The 19306-nt window shown below is 34.1% G+C and overlaps 1 protein-coding gene across 1 annotated transcript in view; it reads right to left on the bottom strand.

Annotated features, from left to right (window-relative positions):
• The window catches only part of CNTLN (centlein), a 314787-nt gene that overhangs the window by 105017 nt on the left and 190464 nt on the right, over positions 1 to 19306 (bottom strand). The window contains exons 13-14 of the mRNA XM_007465654.1: positions 14610 to 14710; positions 2758 to 2849 (exon numbers count right to left, since the gene is read on the bottom strand). Of these exons, the coding sequence (XP_007465716.1) occupies positions 2758 to 2849; positions 14610 to 14710 (193 nt within the window). The remainder of the gene's footprint in view (positions 1 to 2757; positions 2850 to 14609; positions 14711 to 19306) is intronic.

Below are 19306 nucleotides of genomic sequence, written 5' to 3'. Positions count from 1 at the left end.
TACGCGGCCTCTCACTGTTGTGGCCTCTCCCGTTGTGGATCACAGGCTCCGGACGCACAGGCTCAGCGGCCTTGGCTCACGGGCCCAGCTGCTCTGCGGCATGTGGGATCCTCCCAGACCGGGGCACAAACTCGCGTCCCCTGCATCGGCAGGCGGACTCCCAACCACTGCGCCACCAGGGAAGCCCCTCAACTTTATACTTTTGATTAAAATATAACATAATGAAGAAATGTAACAAACATCTTAAATTTGAGATTTCAGCTTTGGAAATTGGCATTATTTTTTAATTTTAAGATTGGGTACAACTCATGAAAATTTTAGATACCAATGGAAAAGTACCTTTTTAAGGTCTGTTATGTTTAAAATATTTAAAGTCTGTTAACTGCCTAATGTGAATCTATGTTTAAACATAAGAACTGGTCAAAATTATTTGCATTTAAGTTTAGAATGGAGGACAAGAGAGATACTACCTCTAAAGAATTTGATAAGGGAAAGTCCACAGCACATACTAAAGTGTTATTCAAGGTATACTCTCAAAAAATTGTCAAACTGATTTCACCTCTCCAAAAACAGAAAGGAAAATTTCAATATATATTTGAAAATGAAAGTCTGAGGAAGTGTTAAAGGCATTTGGTTTGTGTGGTATTAGATCATCTCAAGTCCAGTACTGAGCATTTAATTTACGAAAAAGATGGCTCCTTTCAAAACTGAAATAAAACACCTGACTTTTTAAAGTTTGTGTATTACTTTGTTAGAGCTGCCATAACAAAGTACACAGACTGGGTGGCTTCAACCCTAATAACCTCATTTTGACTTAATTAAAATTTTAAAAACCTCCATCTTCAAATATAGTCACATTCTCAGATACAGGGAATTAGGACTTTGACGTAAGAATTTGGGTAGGGGACACAACTTATCCCTTAACAGAGTGAAATGTTAAGACATTATTTTAAAAAGGATCTACTTATATGTTTCATTTCTACTATGTATTATACAAATATTGTTTTCATGTTTTTACTGTCTTTTCAACCCATTCTGAATGAATTTCATATATATCCTTCTAAAATAAGGGAACTCAACTAAAGGGGTCAAATCATGACTCATACAATTACATTAGGTTAATATTTAAAAAAACAGTGACAAATTAGTACACTAATTTGACACATCGTGGATCCCATGAAAACAATTTCTGTTGGCTTTTAAGGCTTAAAATGGCTTTCTGGATCTACTATGGTAGTAGTCAATGAAGGGGAGCAGAATTTTGCCACCCCAAAATGTCTCTTTGACATATGTCTTATCTTGAGCTGGTTGTTTTTAAGAAACTGCAGACACAGGAGAGGTTCTGAAAACTGAGTAGTAACTGACTGCCCAGCCCCGACATCTTTTCTTGTCTTTAGCTGAGGAAGGTGTATAAGGTGACGGCTTGGACCATTTCAGGGTGTTACTCAGTTTTCCTGGGCATCTCCTATGTATACAGGAGGTATGCCTGTTGTTAAACTTCTGTTTGTTTTTTCCTGTTAATCTGTCTTTTTATTACCGGGGATATCTCATCTCAGAACCTAAAAGAATAGAGGAAAAATTCCTTTCCTCCTCCACATCATTTATGGCAGTTGGAATGAAATAATAAACTTCTCTAGGTTTCTACCCTAACGTAGTAAGTAGTAGTGTAGTACAATATACCCACAGAAATAAAAATTATACAAAACCTGGCAAAAAAGAATATTGTTCTGAAACAAAAAAGATAAATTGCTATAAACTGTATCACGTTCTAGCTGGTAGTACATACATTATTTCAATTACTTATTTTATCTTAAGATAAATGAACATGAGCATTTCTTGTTCTTTATGTTATAATATGAAACTGATATGTGTCATTCAGTAATAATGAGATGACGGCCTCTGTTACCTGAGCATATGGCAAGTGTTAGGAGTATAAGGAATCATATCATCTGCTGTATATCACTAGATTTCCTACAAATCAATTCACAGACATACAAAATGTAAGTAGCTACATTAATATTTTTGTCTATATATCTGTACACTTCCAGCTTTTTCTAAGAATATTTCCTTTATAATAATAACAAAAAGTATTAAAATAAGACCAAGCCCACTTAACTGAAATTGAAAACAATGTTATTTCTATACAAAAATGTAAATTAAGTACAAAATTGTAAAGATAAATGTTAAGATTTTTAAAAACCATTTTACTATTAAAGATACCATGTTGTAAAGTGAGTATAGGGTTTATACAGAGTGGTTCTATTAAAACAGGGAGAGCTATACCAAATCATATGGGCATAAATTTTTATCTAAAATGAGATGAGACATGTATAATTTTCAAGTTTAAAATTAAAAACATATTACCATTTTACTGCATAAAGCTAAAACTATGCTTTTTTTAAGTTCAAATATTGTACATCTGTATGCGTTTTGAAATGTAACAGAGAAAGTAAAATAGTTAAGTTATACCTAATAAACACAGAGAGGGTAAATTTTTATACTTTCTATTGTTATCATTCTTTTTATCTTTGAAAATATTTTAAACCTATGTCAACACAAGCATGAGTGTCTCCACATTTACTTCACTAACATTGATTTTTTTAACCCTGTTTTTGTAAGCCAATGATTTTGAATTATGAATTTAAATTAAGGATTCACACAAGGTTTAAGTTCAGGAGGCCTCGTTTTAAAATATAAACCTTTATGTTAAAATTCAGATTTAACTTTCTCAGCTCAATATCATAAAGATTAGACTACCTTCTGCAATGTGTGCTCCGACATTTCTTTCCAATTCTTCTCTGGAGTATTCTTCTTGACCCCATCATCTTCACCGTATCTAAAGAGTTCTTCTGGCAGAGAATAAATAATATATTATGGTACCTCATATGCTGCTGAAACACTGTCCTGTCATTTTAAGAAAAAGGGGTGTATGGTTTCTCAACTATGAATAACACAGTCTATTTTATTGTCAAGTATTTGGCCAGTAACTGAATGGTGACCTTTTTCAAGATTTTCAGTCTCACAATTATGTATCTTTGTAGTGTCCCTTTCTTTTTTTGCAGCGTAAGATTTTCAAAGGTATAACAGATCTGCAGGTTAACAATGCTGTACTTTTATTCCCATTTTCATTCTTTTGTAGACCATTCCCCTTTGCCTTAAAAGCAGAATTCACTGCCTTTTTATCTACACAGTCACTACTAGTTTTGTTCTCTGGATCTTGTTCCCTGCCAGGAGGATCAGAGTGATTGCTGAACAAAGCAAACAGTAACAGAATTAGGGTAGACTGAAACTGTAACACCCCCTACCACCACCTTTCTTTAAAGTAAAAGATCATGCACTGGGCAGAGTAAGGCACAAAAATCACATTTCCAGAAAAAGTGACTTTATAACAAATAGAAACCCAGGTAATGGGTAAAGTTGTTCCTACAAATCATTCCTACACTACCCAGGCATTTGACTAATAAAACCCCTTCGAACAAGCAAAACTGTATAAGCAACATAACAACATTAAAGGAAAAAAAATCATAAAACTTCAGTTAATATTATTAGAATTGAAATACATTAAAACCTATAAATATTTTTTTCTTAGAAGATAAATTATGGTGACAAATTTAATATTTTCTTACTGAATTATTTTTGAGATACACATTTCTCAAAGAATCAAAAAGGGGGCAAAAAGAATGCATAAAGCTAAAAGGATACATATCTGTGTTAGTCTGAGATGATTTTGCTTTAAAGTATGCTTGGCTGCTGTAGGTCAGTATGAAACTTTGATTTATCAACAAAGAAAAAAGAAAACAATATTATTCTCTGTAGAGTAGAAATCCTCTTGGTATAAACAGTGACTAACAAGTTTGTTAGAGTGAATTAGGCATTTCTTTTGTCTTTGAAACATGACATATCCAATTAAAACTTCTGTACTCCTGAAATAAATAGAACATTATCCTAAGGATAATAAAAGCTAGAATAGGTAGAATTTGCCACCCGGGGAATATGTACCTTTATCTTGATGATAATCTGTTGGTTCCCGAGTTTCTTTTTCTAGCCCCTTAACACCATGGTGCTGAATTCATTTACAAAACTCTTTCAGCAATATAGAAATAATATGCAAATACAATTCATCTGTTCTAGTCATTTAAATATCTGCTATAGTTCTAAGTAAAATATTTACACTTAAAAATAAGAAAATAGTTCTATATTCAAAGACTGCAGAGTGCTAAAAGTAGCTAAATAACTCCAACAATATAAATGTTGAAGACTGATTTAAAAATGAATTTGATTGCTGCTTTTGTGCTCCCAGGTGTGTGCAAGATTCCCTGGTGGACTGGAAGACCATGTTCACTTGTGGTTTTCTGTTGAAAACTTTGTTTCTCACCTTCACAGGTTTTATAAAGAATAGGCCCAGGCCATGGAGAGGAACAAAGATCCAACTCTCTGCCCCTTGATTCCCTTCCGCTTCAAGGATCTCAGGATTTGGGAAGTGAACCAAGAGGACCTAGTCAGAAATATACAGTTCTATTTTTGTCCTTTGGTGGATGTGTGAGAATATGCTTCACCTTACTGGAAATTTATTTTAAAAATTGTGGATTTAAATGCTTTACTTTTATTTTTACCACTATACAAATTCGTTCTGATTTATATTCTTTCTCAGGAGTTTCTTCTCTCCCCACTTTTTCTTTTTAACTTTTAACTTTGCTTACTCATAGTTGTTTAAACATTTTTCTCTATCACCTATGTTTTTTTGGTCCCCTTAATTCTCCTGGATTACATTATAAATTAATGTAACTTCTTCTGCAACTTTTTCTCCTACTTTTAGATTCTCTTTTAGCTATTTCAACAAATTATTATTAAAAATTTGTTATCATTATAAGGGATTGCAGAATATGCCAGCCTAATATATGCCACTTTGGTATACTGATTATTTTCAGCAGTAGGAACTTCAAAAGCTGCAAATACAGGGAGAGGCTTTCTCTGAACTCCCCTTATCTGCCAGAAGACCCTCCAGAAGGAACTTGAGTGTTATTACACACTCCCCTAAAGTTTCATCAACCAGAGAAGATTAACTCTTATCACAGGAGAGGAAACTAGAAGTCCACACTATACCCAGACAAGCTTTACTACAAACTATCATTCCTCTCAGCTAGTCTTCTATGGGCCCATTCACCTTTTCTAAAATCATTTACTCTCCCATAAGAGGCCTACATCCCTCCTCCTCTCTCCCTATTAAGACAGTATGTAATCCTGAATTCTAAAGCCACCTCTTTGAGTACTCACTCTTCCCTGGGTTTCTTCCATGTGTATATCATGAGGTATAAACATTAATAAATTCCTGGTTTTCTCTTGCTAATCTGTCTTTTATTATAGGGGTTTCAGCTAAGAACTCAGAAGGGTAAAAGGAAAATTCTTATTCCTCCCCTACAATTATATTTTTACTCATCTTAATATGATGCTTCCTACACTATCTTAAAGGTCTGTTTGTGATTGTATCAACTTGGGATATAAAGAAAGGAGAATAGGTATCTTGTGTATTGGCAATTTCCTAAAAATTACTGAAACCGAGCAGGACCCTGTGGAGGCTCCTGGGTATGAAAGTCTTTCTGTGTCCCCCTGTTCCTTGTTTGTAGAGAACAGACTCCAGCCTCTATGACCTTCCCTGAGTCCCAAAGGGCAGATTCAAACAGTTGCTAATCATGGAAGGGAGGGGCTGCAGAGACAAGCAGCCAAGAAACAATAGTGCAGCCTTGGGGCAGGTCCTGGTTTCACCTCAAGGGATACACACAACAGTACCTTTAAGCTCTTTACAGAACTAAAACCCCCAACAAACGGAAGATGTTAGCATTCTTCCTTCCAGAGAAGACCAGCTGAGGCCAGATTAAAGGAACCATAGAAGCTCATCAAGAGATGGCCTGAGACCAGGTTAAAGGAGTGCAGGCCCTGTACACACCCTAATCTTATCGGCAAACTCACCCTTGAACTATTGCTATAAAACTCCTCCCAGGTTGGGACACATGGTTTTCAAGGGCAGGAGCCCACTGTGTCCCCCTTTGCCTGGCAAAGCAATAGAGTATTCTTTTCTACTTCACCCAAAACTCTGTCTCTGAGATTCAATTGGGCACCAGGGCACAGAGGCCGAGTTTTTGGCATCAATATTACTATCTTTTCTTCACTTTGGGGAAAAGTGAATATATTACTTTAGAGGGTACTTGCTATAACATACAGTAAGAAATATATATTTGGTCTTTTTCCCCGGCTCCCCACACAAAGCTTCTAAAGTCCTTGGAATTTCATGAGTGACAGAGGTGAGAGGATTATCTTCTGTTATTCATAACAAGCCTCTTTGCACAAGGTTCCCCATAAATCTATTTTCCTTTATATTTCACTTCTACTTAACACAAGCTGGATATAAAAATATTGTTGGAGACACCAACAAAAGTTGCAGGGTGCAAAATTAATACACAGAAATCTCTTGCATTTCTATACACTAATAATGAAAGATCAGAGAGAAGAATTAAGGAAACAATCCCTTTTACCATCACATCAAAAAGAAGAAAATACCTAGGAATAAAATTACCTAAGAAGGCAAAAGACTTGTACTCAGAAAACTATAAAACACTGATGAAAGATGACACAAACAGATGTAAAGATATACTATGTCCTTGGTCTGGAAGAATCAACATCATCAAAATGACTATACAACCCAAGGCAATCTAGAGATTCAATGCCATCCCTATCAAATTATCAATGGCACTTTTCACAGAACTAGAACAAAATATTTTAAAATTTGTATGGAAACACAAAAGACCCCAGATAGCCAAAGCCATCCTGAGAAAGAAAAACAGAGCTAGAGGAATAAAGCTCCCTGACCTCAGACTATACTACAAAGCTACAGCCATCTAAACAGTATGGTACTGGAACAAAAACGGAAACACAGATCAATGGAACCGGATAGAAAGCCCAGAAATAAACCCATGCACCTATGGTCAAGTAATCTACAACAAAGGAGGCAAGAATATACAATGAAGAAAAAACAGTCTCTTCGCTAAGTGGTGCTGGGAAAACTGTACAGCTACATGTAAAAGAATGAAATTAGGACATTCTCTAACATCATAATACACAAAAATAAACTCAAAATGGATTAAAGACTTAAATTTAAGACTGAATACTTAAAACTCTTTGAGGAAAACATAGGCAGAACACACTGTTACATAAATCACAGCAATATATTTTCGGATCTACCTCCTAGAGTAATAAAAATAAAACCAGAAATAAACAAATGGGACATAATTAAACTTAAAAGCTTTTTCACAGCAAAGGAAACCATAAACAAAATGAAAAGACAACCCACAGAATGGCAGAAAATATTTGCAAATGAAGAGACCAACAAGGGATTAATCTCTAAAATATAAAAACAGATCATGCAACTCAATATCAAAAAAACAAACAACCCAATCCAAAAATGGGCAGGAGACCTAAATAGACACTTCTCCAAAGAAAACATACACATGGCCAAAAAAGCACATGAAAAGATGCTCAACATCACTAATTATTAGAGAAATGCAAATCAAAACTACAATGAGGTATCATCTCACACTGGTCAGAATGGCCATCATCAAAAAGTCTACAAACAATAAATGCTGGAGAGGGTGTGGAGAAAAGGGAACCCTCCTACACTGTTGGTGGAAATGCAAATTGGTACAACCACTATGGAGAACAGTATGGAGGTTCCTTAAAAAAACAAAAGTAGAACTGCTATATGATCCAGCAATCCCACTCCTGAGCATATATCCAGAGAAAACCATAATTCGAAAAGATACATGCACCCCAATGTTCATTGAAGCACTATTAACAATAGCCAGGACACAGAAGCAACCTAAATGTCCATCAACAGACGAGTGAATAAAGAAGATGTGGTACATATATACAACAGAATATTACTCAGCCATAAAAAGAACGAAATAACGCCATTTGCAGCAACATGGGTGGACCTAGAGACTGTCATACTTTATGAAGTAAGTCAGACAGAGAAAGACAAATAACATATGATATCACTTATATGTGGAATCTAAAAAAAAAGATACAAATGGACTTATTTACAAAACAGAAATAGAGTCACATATGTAGAAAACAATCTTATGGTTCTGGGGGGAAAGGTGGGGGAAGGATAAATTGGGAGACTGGAATTGACATATACACGCTACTATATATTAAATAGATAACTAGTAAGGACCTACTGTATAGCATAGGGAACTCTACTCAATACGCTGTAATGGCCTATATGGGAAAAGAATCTAAAAAAGAGTGGATATATGTATATGTATAAATGATTCACTTTGCTGTACACTTGAAACACAACATTATAAATCAACTATACTCCAATAAAAACTTTACAAAAAGAATAATCCAGAATAAATAAAAATACACAAAATATACTATGAAGGCTCCCACTGACCTAAGATGAAACAATCTGATATCAAAAAGAATAATGCCTTCAATGGATTAAAAAAACTTTAAATATATCAACAGAAGTTCTGAGTTTCTAACACTAACAAAAGCCACCAACTCACTGATCACCTTTGAAGGATGCTAGGTCACCAAATGAAAATTGGTAAAGAGGCGTAATCAAGATTTTTCTTGCCTTTCCTGTACAAACTGTATTTCAGGATAACCAAATAGTTATCCATATTCTTCTTCATAGAATTCCAGGTAAAAAGTGCACAAAAAATGCTAAAATCAGAAAATTGCTGTGTTGCAACCCCAAATGAAATAATGAATTTTGGTAACAATAACCAATGGATGCTAAAACCAGTAAATGAAACATTGATTGGGAATTTAATAATAGAGGGATTAGGCTGAAACCACCTGAAGTTTCTAATTAATCTTAATATTACTTAAAGTGGGATAAACCAGAAAAAAAAAAAACCCAATGTTCACTGCAGCCTATGTACAATAGCCAAGACATGGAAGCAACCTAAATGTCCATCGACAGAGGAATGGACAAAGAAGATGTGGTACATAAATACAGTGGAATATTACTCGGCCATAAAAAAAGAATGAAGTAATGCCATTTGCAGCAACATGGATGGACCTAGAGATTATCATATTAAGTAAAGTAAGTCAGACAGAGAAAGACAAATATCATATTACTTATATGTGGAATGTAAAAAAATCATACTAATGAACTTATTTACATAACAGAAACAGGGTCACAGACTTCAAAAACAAACTTATGGTTACCAAAGGGAAAAGGTGGGGAGTGATAAATTAGGAGTTTGGGATTAACATTTACACAGTACTATATATAAAACAGATAATCAACAAGGACCTAGTGTTATAGCACAAGGAACTCTACTCAATATTATGTAATAACCTATATGGGAAAAGAATCTGAAAAGAAATGGATATATGTATATGTATAACTGAATCACTTTGCTGTACACCTGAAACTAACACAACGTTGTAAATCAACTATATTCCAATATAAAATAAAATTTTTTTAAAAACTTAAGTTTCTGTCAATTTACATCACACAGTTATAAGATGTTATATGTAAGTCTCCTAGTAACCACAAAGCAAAAACCTACAAAAAACACATAAAAGATAAACAGACAGGGGGCTTCCCTGGTGGTGCAGTGGTTGAGAGTTTGCCTGCCGATACAGGGGACATGGGTTCGTGCCCCAGTCTGGGAGGATCCCACATGCTGCAGAGCGGCTAGGCCCGTGAGCCATGGCCGCTGAGCCTGCGCATCCAGAGCCTGTGCTCCGCAACAGGAGAGGCCACAACAGTGAGAGCCCCGCGTATCGCAAAAAAGATAGACAGGAATATAAGTATATTTATACCACTAAAGAAAGTCATCAAAACAAAAAGGAAGAGAGTAGGAGAAGAATAAAGGAAGCAGGTGGAACTACAAAAACAACCAGTAAACAATGAACAAAAAAGCAATATATACATACCTGTCAACAATTATTTTACCTGTAAATGCAGTAAATTCTCCAAACAAAAGACACAGAGTAGCTGGATGAATAAAAAAACAAGACCCATCTATATACTGCCTACAAAAGACGCACTTTAGATTTAAAGACACACACAGACTGAACACAAAAGGACTGAAAAAGATATTCCATGCAAATGGAGACCGGAAGAAAGCTGGAGTAGCTACACTTACATCAGGCAAAATAGGCTTTAAGACAAGACTGTCAGAAGAGACAAAGATGGGTATTATATAACGATGAAGAGGTCAGTCCAACAAGAGGATGTAACATTTGTAAATATTCATGCACCCAACATAGGAGCACCTAAATATAGAAAGCAAATATTAAGAGACCTAATGGGAGAAACAGACAGACATACAGTAATTGTTCTGTTCAGATTTTCTATTCCATCATGATTCAGTCTTGGTAGGTGGTATGTTTCTAGGAATTTATCCATTTCTTTTAGGTTGTGGAATTTGTTGGAATATATTTGTTAAAAGTATTTTCCTATGATTCTTTGTATTTCTGTGGTATCAGGTGTAACATCTCCTGTTTCATATTTTTAATTTTATTTGAGTTCTCTCTCTTTTTTTCTTGGTAAGTATAGCTAAAGGCTTGTCAATATTAGTTATCTTTTTAAAGAACCAGCTCTGAATAGATTTATAACTGATAAGGAGATTGAATCAGTAATCAAAAACCTCCCAGCAAGCAAAAATCAGATCCAGACGGCTTCATTAATGAGTTCTGCCAAATATTTAAAGAAGAATTAATACCAATTCTTCTCAAACTCTTCCAAAATATATAAGAGGAGGAAGCTCTTCCAAGCTCAATTCACAAGGCCAGTATTATCCTGATGCCAACACCAGAAAACTACACCACAAGAAAAGAAAATTATAGGCCAATATCCCTGATGAATATAGATATAATGTCCTCAAAAAATATCAGTAAACAAAATTCAACAATACACTACAAGGACCATACACTAAGATCAAGTAGGATTTATTCCAGCGATGCAAGGATGGGTTAACATCTGTAAATCAGTCAATGTGATACACCACATTACAAAAAGAAGGATAAAAATCATATGATCATCTCAACAGTTGTAGGAATATCTTTTGACTATATTCAACATCCTTTCATGGTTAAAACCCTCAACAAACTGGGTACAGAGGGAATCTATCTCTACATAATGAGGGCCATATATGACAAGCCCACAGCTAATATCATACTCAATGGTGAAAAGCTGGAAGCTTTTCCTCTAAGATCAGGAACAAGATAAAATGCCCATTCTCACCACTTTTATTCAACATAGTATTGGAAGTCCTAGCCAGCCACTTAAGCAAGAAAAATAAATAAAAGGTATCCAACTGGAAAGGAAGAACTAAAACTGTCACTATTTGCAGTTGACATGATATAGAAAACCCTAATGACTCCATCAAAAACTGTCAGAACTGCTAATAACTGTAAGAACTAACAAATTCAGTAAATTTGCAGGATACAAATCAATATACAAAAATCTGTTCTATTTCTTTATACTAACAATGAACTATCAGAGAAAAATTAAGAAAACAATCCCTAGGAATAAATTTAGCCAAGGAGGTGAAAGACCTGTGTATTGAAAACTAAAAGACATTAATGAAAGAAACTGAAGAAGACAAAAATAAATGAAAAAGATATTTCAGGCTCATTGATTGAAAGAACCAATATTGTTAAAATGTCTATACAACCCAAAGCAAACTACAGATTCAATGCAATCCTTATTAAAATTCCAATGGCATTTTTCAGAAGAAAAAACAAATTCAAATAACCCTAAAATCTGATGGAACCACAAAGTACCCCAAATAGTCAAAGCAATGTGAGAAAGAAGAAAAGTTGGAGGCATCACGTATGCCCTGATTTCAAACTATATTACAAAGCTAATATTTAAAACAGTATGGTACTGGCATAAAATAGGCACATACATCAATGGAACAGAATAGAGCCCAGGTATAAAAACAAGCTTATATGGTCAATTAATTTACAACAAAGGAGGTAAGAATATACAATAGGGAAAGGACAGTCTCTTCATTAAATGGTGTTGGGAAAACTGGACAGCCACAAGCAAAAGAATGAAACTGGACTACTATCTTATACCATATACAAAAATTCACTCAAAATGTATTAAAGGCTTGAACATAAGATCTGAAACCCTAAAATTCCTAGAAGAAAACAGAGGCAGTGAGCTCCTTGACCTAGATCTTGGGGATGATTTTTTGAATCTGACACCAAAAGCAAAAGCAACAATAGTAAAAATGAATAAGTTGGACTACATCATACTAAACATCTTCTGCACAGCAAAGGAGACCATAAACAAAATAAAAAAGCAACCTACTGAATGGGAGAAACTATTTGAAAATCATATATCTGATAATGGGCCAATATCCAAATGCATTTTAAAAACTCATATAATGCAATAACAAAAAAACAAACAATTTAATTTAAAAGTGGGCAGAAGATCTAAATGGACATTTTTCCAAAGAAGACATACAGGCCTAACTTGTTTTATTGTGCTTTGCTTTACTGTTCTTTGCAGATATTGTGTTTTTCTACTAACTGAATGCTTGTGGCAACCCTCTGTCAACCAAGTCTATTGGTGCCATTTCCAACAGCATTTGGTCATTTTGGGTCTCTGTGTCACATTTTGGTAATTCTCCTAATATTTCAAACCCTCCTCCAGCAAAAAAGACTATGACTCACTGAAAACTCAGATGATGGTTAGCATTTTTTAGCAATGAAGTATTTTTTAATTAAGGTAGGTACATTCATTGTTTAGACATAATGCTATTGCACACTTAACAAACTACGATATAGTGTAAATATAATTTTTATGTGCCCTGGGAAACCAATAAAATCACGTGACTCACTTTATAGCAATATTCGCTTTATTGTGGTGGTCTGGAAAAAAACTCCGCAGAATCTCCTAGATATGCCTGTACAGATGGCTAACAGATATGTGAAAAGATGCTCAACATCATTAATCATGAGGGAACTACAAATCAAAACCACACTGAGGTATCATCTCATACCTTTTAGAATGGCTGTTGTCAAAAAGACAAGAAGTAACAAATCTTGGTGAGAATGCAGAGAAAAGAGAACCCTTGTGCACTATCGGTGGGAATGTAAATGGGTGCATTCACTTTGTAAAACAATATGGAGGTTCCTCAAAAAGATAAAAATAGAACTACCATATGATCCAGCAATTTCTGGGTATTTATCCAAAGAAAATGAAAACACTAATGTGAAAAGATATATGCATCCCTATGTTCACTGCAGCATTATTTACAGTAACCAAGATATGGAAATAACCTAGGTGTCCATTGATGGATGATAGGATAAAGAAATTGTGATACATATATACATATACACAATGGATATTATTCAGCCATAAAAAATAATGATATCTTGCCATTTGTGACAACATGGATGGGCCTCACAGACATTATGATAAATGAAATAAGTCAGAGAGAGAAAAACAAATACCATATGATGCCTTTCATATGTGGAATCTAAACAAACAAAGAAACAAAGAAAAAAGCTCAGAAATACAGTGAACAGATTGGTAGTGGCCAGAGGTGATAAAAGAAATGGGTGAAGGGAGTCAAAAGGTAAAACGAAAAAAGAATAATAAAAAAAAAGGCCCCATCAGCTTTTCACCCAATGGTCTTAGTAGTCATTAATGATCATTGCCTTGATCTGTGGGAAAAAAAACAAACTCAATGAAGGAGTAGCATAAAATATGATATAAATCAATGGTGTAAAATAGAAGGATTCAAATACTGGCCTTGACAAGTTCACTAGTAAACTAAGTAAGAGCAACTGGAACAACAAAGTAATTGGGACAACTTCCAGATGAGTGATACATAAAAATTTAAATATTACATACAAATTATTAAGTATAAATTATTAATTGAATTATTAAGTATAAATTGTCAACACCTAAAAAGCACAGTGGTAACAATTAAGCTGTAGCAAGGTCAAATAAGAAGAAATTCTATCATATCAACCTTATTTACTTTTTTTAATGAGGTATCTGAGGACGGACTGAAGTCATATTGTAAATATAGTAATCTTGATTTTAACAAAGGAATAATCTTGCAATTGAAATAGATACATCCCCTTTTACTTAACACTCTCAGGCTAGGGGTCAGGCAGGTTTCAGATTTGCAGATCTCCAAGTTTCCTTCTAGCTCTAAGATTGTGATTCCAGGTGAGAACTAAATGACTTCCAGAAAAGTGTAATGTCATATAAAAATATAAATGAATTATTGATAGTAACTACCTCTATATTATCAATAACTCTATATTACCTATAAAACTTTGGACAAACACACCTAGTAAAACTTTGTCAATGAATAGTAAAAATGAATATTTTCTCCTTATCAAATATTTTTTTAAAATTTTTAATAAATTATATAGCTGACTTTTAAGTGTTCTATTTGATTTTCTCATGAAAGGTGAAAATGTTAATAAGATATGAATGAGTAAAGCAGTGGAAAGAGGGGGAACAGGGTGAGATTCTTAGAAGAAAATGAAAGTAAAACATAAAGAACTGGATAATTTTAAACTGCTTACATTAAACATTTATCCTCACAAAAACTTACCTTCTTTTCTCTCTGCCATAAATGTATTCAATTCTTGTATTGTTGTTTTATCAACAGACATATGTACCTTAAGTTTATCCAATTCTTCTTGAAGATTCATCCTATGAAAATTAACACAATAAACAATTATTTTAAATGTGTAAGTTAAGGAATAATATAGCAAACATATAAAAGTGGCAAAAATATTTCAAAAATACATGAATTAGACGTAAAATAAAAGCTAGAGTATATTAATATTAACAAATCCTAATAATTAAAATTGAATTTTAATGAGCATCTGGAAGGTAAAATGTTTCGACTGATTTTTAACTTTGTCTAAATAAACATGCTAAATAGGTAAAACATAAACTGTATAATTAAAAAAATCATCTATCGAGTTACCAGATCATTTTCTAACAGATACGCTATGTAAAATAATAATAAAATTGTTAATACATATCACTGCAATCCAAGAGAGTAAATCTCTAGATGCCAAGTAAAGACAAAAAACCCTTACTAGTAAAATGGAATTGAGCTACCATGAAAAGAGACCTGGATCAAATACTGCCCATGGAGACTTCAGACCTTGAGACCCGAGTGGAGATGCAAGTTTATATGCAAGGCCCTTCAGGGCTGAGAGACAAAACTGGACTAACTGCAGAAAGCTGGGAGACAAAATTTTGCTGAATGAATACCTGAATATCTGGGCTCATCTGGTTGAAGTTCCATTAAAAAGAGGCTTCTTGCCCTAGTCTGAGAGCAAGACAGAATCAACCGTGTAAGATTAGGATCCTAAGTCTATATTACTGGTTTCAAAATTGAGCCATTACACATTCACAGAGAACTGAAGAAATGACAGCAATGTAAAAACTGGTTTATGGCCATGTACACTGGAGAGTTCAGGCAGACACAATCATCCACTGCAGAGAGGTGTCTACAACTGAGAGAATGGACAGGAGGAAAACCACCACAGACAATAATTCTCAAGGAAGTCAGGTTTGCAGAGAAGAATAAATATGAATATGCTCAAAGCCATGAATGACAGTCTAAATATCACCCCATTCAAAATGGGAGAATGTACAGCAAGGAAAAAAAATAATAGAATAATTCAAAATGAGTTCTTACAAAATTAGAGTTTTTAAAATGGTGATAAAAAGGAAAAAGAGGTGATAAACATATATTAAAAAGAACAGGGGTTTATGATACAAGAGAAGACAAATAAGAAAAAGAGCCAAATACTATACCTAGAAATGCTAATAAATAAAACAACTAAAGGTAGTAATAACAACATAATAATTGAAATTTAAAACTCAGTGGATGGGTTAAATAGTACACAGACAAAGCTAATGAAAATTTGTAAAATTAAAGACAACACAAAGAAACAAACAGAAGGAAATAGTAACTATATATAAAGTGTGTTGGAATGAGAAGGCCAGAAAGCATCTAGTAGAAATAATTCAAAGAGAGAATTAAGAAAATGGGGAGAAAACAATATTCAACATACAATGACTGAAAGTTGAGAACCGATGAAAAATATTAATTAACAGATTAAGAGAGTATCAAAAATTGAAAACAGAATTAATAAAACTATATTCACACTAGAAACATACTGAAACTGAAGGACACCAAAGAAAAAGAGACAACTCTAAAATCAAAAGATTGAGAAAAAAATCAACTAACAACTCAGGAATGGCAGTAGACTTCTGATATTACAAGAACAGTCAGATGGAAAATAAGTAATGTTTTACACATTCCATGGTTTACTATTCATAGATCCTAGATGAAAGAACTATTAAAGAATAGACTTTTAGGAAGAAAACAAACTCAAAAGCAATGTATGAAACAAAATAGGGAATGATGATGAAAGACGTGTAAATGTATACATGGAAGTAAGCAAATATTTATTAAGCAAAGCAATCATAATACCTAAGTGAAGGTAGAACTAAAATTCTGAACAACAAAATGATGTTAGGTGAAGGAAAGGATCAGAGTTAAAGCATTTTAAGATCTTTGTATTGTTAAAGGAGAACAGAGGTATACCGACAAACTTCAGATGGCCAAATAAATGATCCATGTTAAAATTTCAAGAAAAAACATTTAAAGAATGGAAAACACATCAAAAATTTACAAACCAGAAGAGGACAAAAAAAAGAAATTAAAAATGTAATCACAATGAAAAATAAAATATACACTAAGAAAAAAAACAATATTAAGGATAAATATGGTCATTACATAATAGTCAAAGAAATGATTTACCAGGAAGATATAACAGTTCTAAACTTTTATGTACTCAACAAAATAATAAATACAATTCTTATAATAATTCAAATAAAAAGGTACATAAAGTAAAAAAACAAAACAAGTAGTTTACTTCTTGAAAAAATTGATGTTTACAGTTTGATACATATAGCTATATTTTTGTTCAAATAAACATAAATACATATAAAGAGTTTATAAATTGGGATCTTATACATTTGCAACTTAGGTTACAGATTGATGGGAAGGGTACACATACATGCACACATACATACCCATCTACAAAGTGATTAAGCCTAAATTAGGGTTTTGCTTTGTTTCGCTAAGAACATAGAACATAATGTAGCAAGATGGCCCCACGAAGAAAAAGCAGATGTAGCTCATCTCAACTTAGTTTTCCTTGGCTCTCAGATCACTAATCCAGTGGAACACAGGGCTATAGTTGTTAGAAACATTACTTCATGCTTCTTTAGAGGTATTCCATGCTTACAGTTTGGCTTTTTTTAAGGAAGAATTCACACAGTCCCTACATTTACTATGATGCATTTGTAAACATTAGGGACCACCTTGTTCTTGAGTCAACCCAGGCACCAACAAACCACATCTTGATGGGTGTTGGGAAAGTGGCTGACTTCCAAAGAGTCAGTGCTCAAGCACCCCCATACAGGGTGGACACTGGCTGTTTACTGACTCTCATTCATTACCCATTTATTATGGTGTTTCTGATACTCTGGTATGGGAACCACAATTCAAAATCTACTTCTTACTGGACAAATTATATGAGATGACTGTATTCGGAAGCTGGTCAATAGGCTACAAAGAGCCATGCTCCCTGAGAGAAAGGAAACCAACAAAGAGAGCCCTAAGGATAGTCCAGATTTCAGCCAGGAGGCACTTGCCAGATCTTGATGTAGGGAGAGGGGGTCTTCACTGAGTTGAAGAAAAAGAAACTGGAGTTTGGGAAAGCTGAAATGTTTGGAATTTGTAAAGTACAGTACTCAGAGAGAAGGAAGCTACAAAGAGAAGGAACTGCAGAAATCTGCATAAGAACTCATTTGAGTCTGTGGCTGAATATTTTGTTGCACACGCATAGTATGAAACTCACTAAGGCAAGCAGAGAACAACCAGAGCTATAAACAGAACTATTCCCAGAGCTCTTATGGACTGGGAGACATTTGAACTCTGACCAGCTAGAGAGAAGAATCTTGTTGACCACCAGGGGTACTCAACAAAGAACCCAAAAGGATCATTCTAATGAATAGGATAAAAAAGGCTCTGGTAAAGGATATGCCAAAGATGATGGTACTAGGATGCGGGGCTTTGGAGAGGTGCTTAGGTCATGAGAGTGGGGCCCTCATGAATGGGATTAGTACTGAAAGCCCAGAGATTTCCCTCACCCCTTCTACAGTGTGAGGATAAGACAAGAAGTCTGCAACCTGGAGGAAGACCCTCACCAGCCTCTGCTGGCATCCTGGTCTCAGACTTCCAGCCTCCAGAAATGTGAGAAATTAATTTCTGTTGTTTATAAGCTACTCAGTCTGTGGTATTTTGTTATAGTAGACCAAATGGACTAAGATATATGACCTCAAAAAATAAATACCATATGTATATGGTCTCATATGTATGAAAAACATTTAAGGTATCAACATCAAAAATTAATCTCTGGAGTTAGAAAATAAAACTCAAAAATATACTTGCCATTTACTTCAGTGAAATATCTGTCAATAAATACAAAATGATATTTTTTCTTAGCTAACAATCTTGTTAACTGTTCAGCAAAATACAATGAAAATACAACAAAAATATTACTATATTCTACCAAAAGGTAGAAACAACCCAAATATCTATCAACAGATGAATCAATAAACAAAACATGGTATATACATACAGAGTAATATTACTCAGCGTTAAAAAGAAAAGAAATTCTGACACAAGCTACAACATGGAAAACCTTAAAGATATTATCACAAATGAAATAAACCAGACATAAAAAGAAAAATGACTCTACTAATCTGAGATACTTAGAATAGGCAAATTCATAGAGACAGAAAAAAGAAAGAGGTGCTGAGGGAAGGGGGAATAGGGAGTTATTATTTAATTAGTACAGAGTTACAATTTGAGAAGATAAAAAAAGTTCTGAAGATGGATGACAGTGATGGTAGTACAACAATGTGAGTGTATTTAATGGCACTGAACTCTATACCTAAAAACGGTTACAATGGTAAATTTTACGTTTTGTATGTTTTACTGCAATAAAAATATATTATATCCCCCATGATTTAGGTTGATTATACAGAAAACAAAAGTACAAACCATTTCTATATTTTAGCCAGATGGAAGGGAAGGAAAGAGAAAGAAGAGGAAAAAATGGAAAGAACCCACTGTACAGCATGTTAAATGTACTAAATGCCACTGAATTGTATGCTTTAAAATAAAACTAATATGTAATTTGTACATTGTTA

The sequence above is a fragment of the Lipotes vexillifer genome, unplaced genomic scaffold (genome assembly GCF_000442215.2).
Source record: "Lipotes vexillifer unplaced genomic scaffold, Lipotes_vexillifer_v1.1 scaffold31, whole genome shotgun sequence".
NCBI classification, from domain to species: domain Eukaryota; kingdom Metazoa; phylum Chordata; class Mammalia; order Artiodactyla; family Lipotidae; genus Lipotes; species Lipotes vexillifer.
Note: the sequence above shows the minus strand (reverse complement) of the source record. Positions and strands in the feature narration are given on the sequence as shown.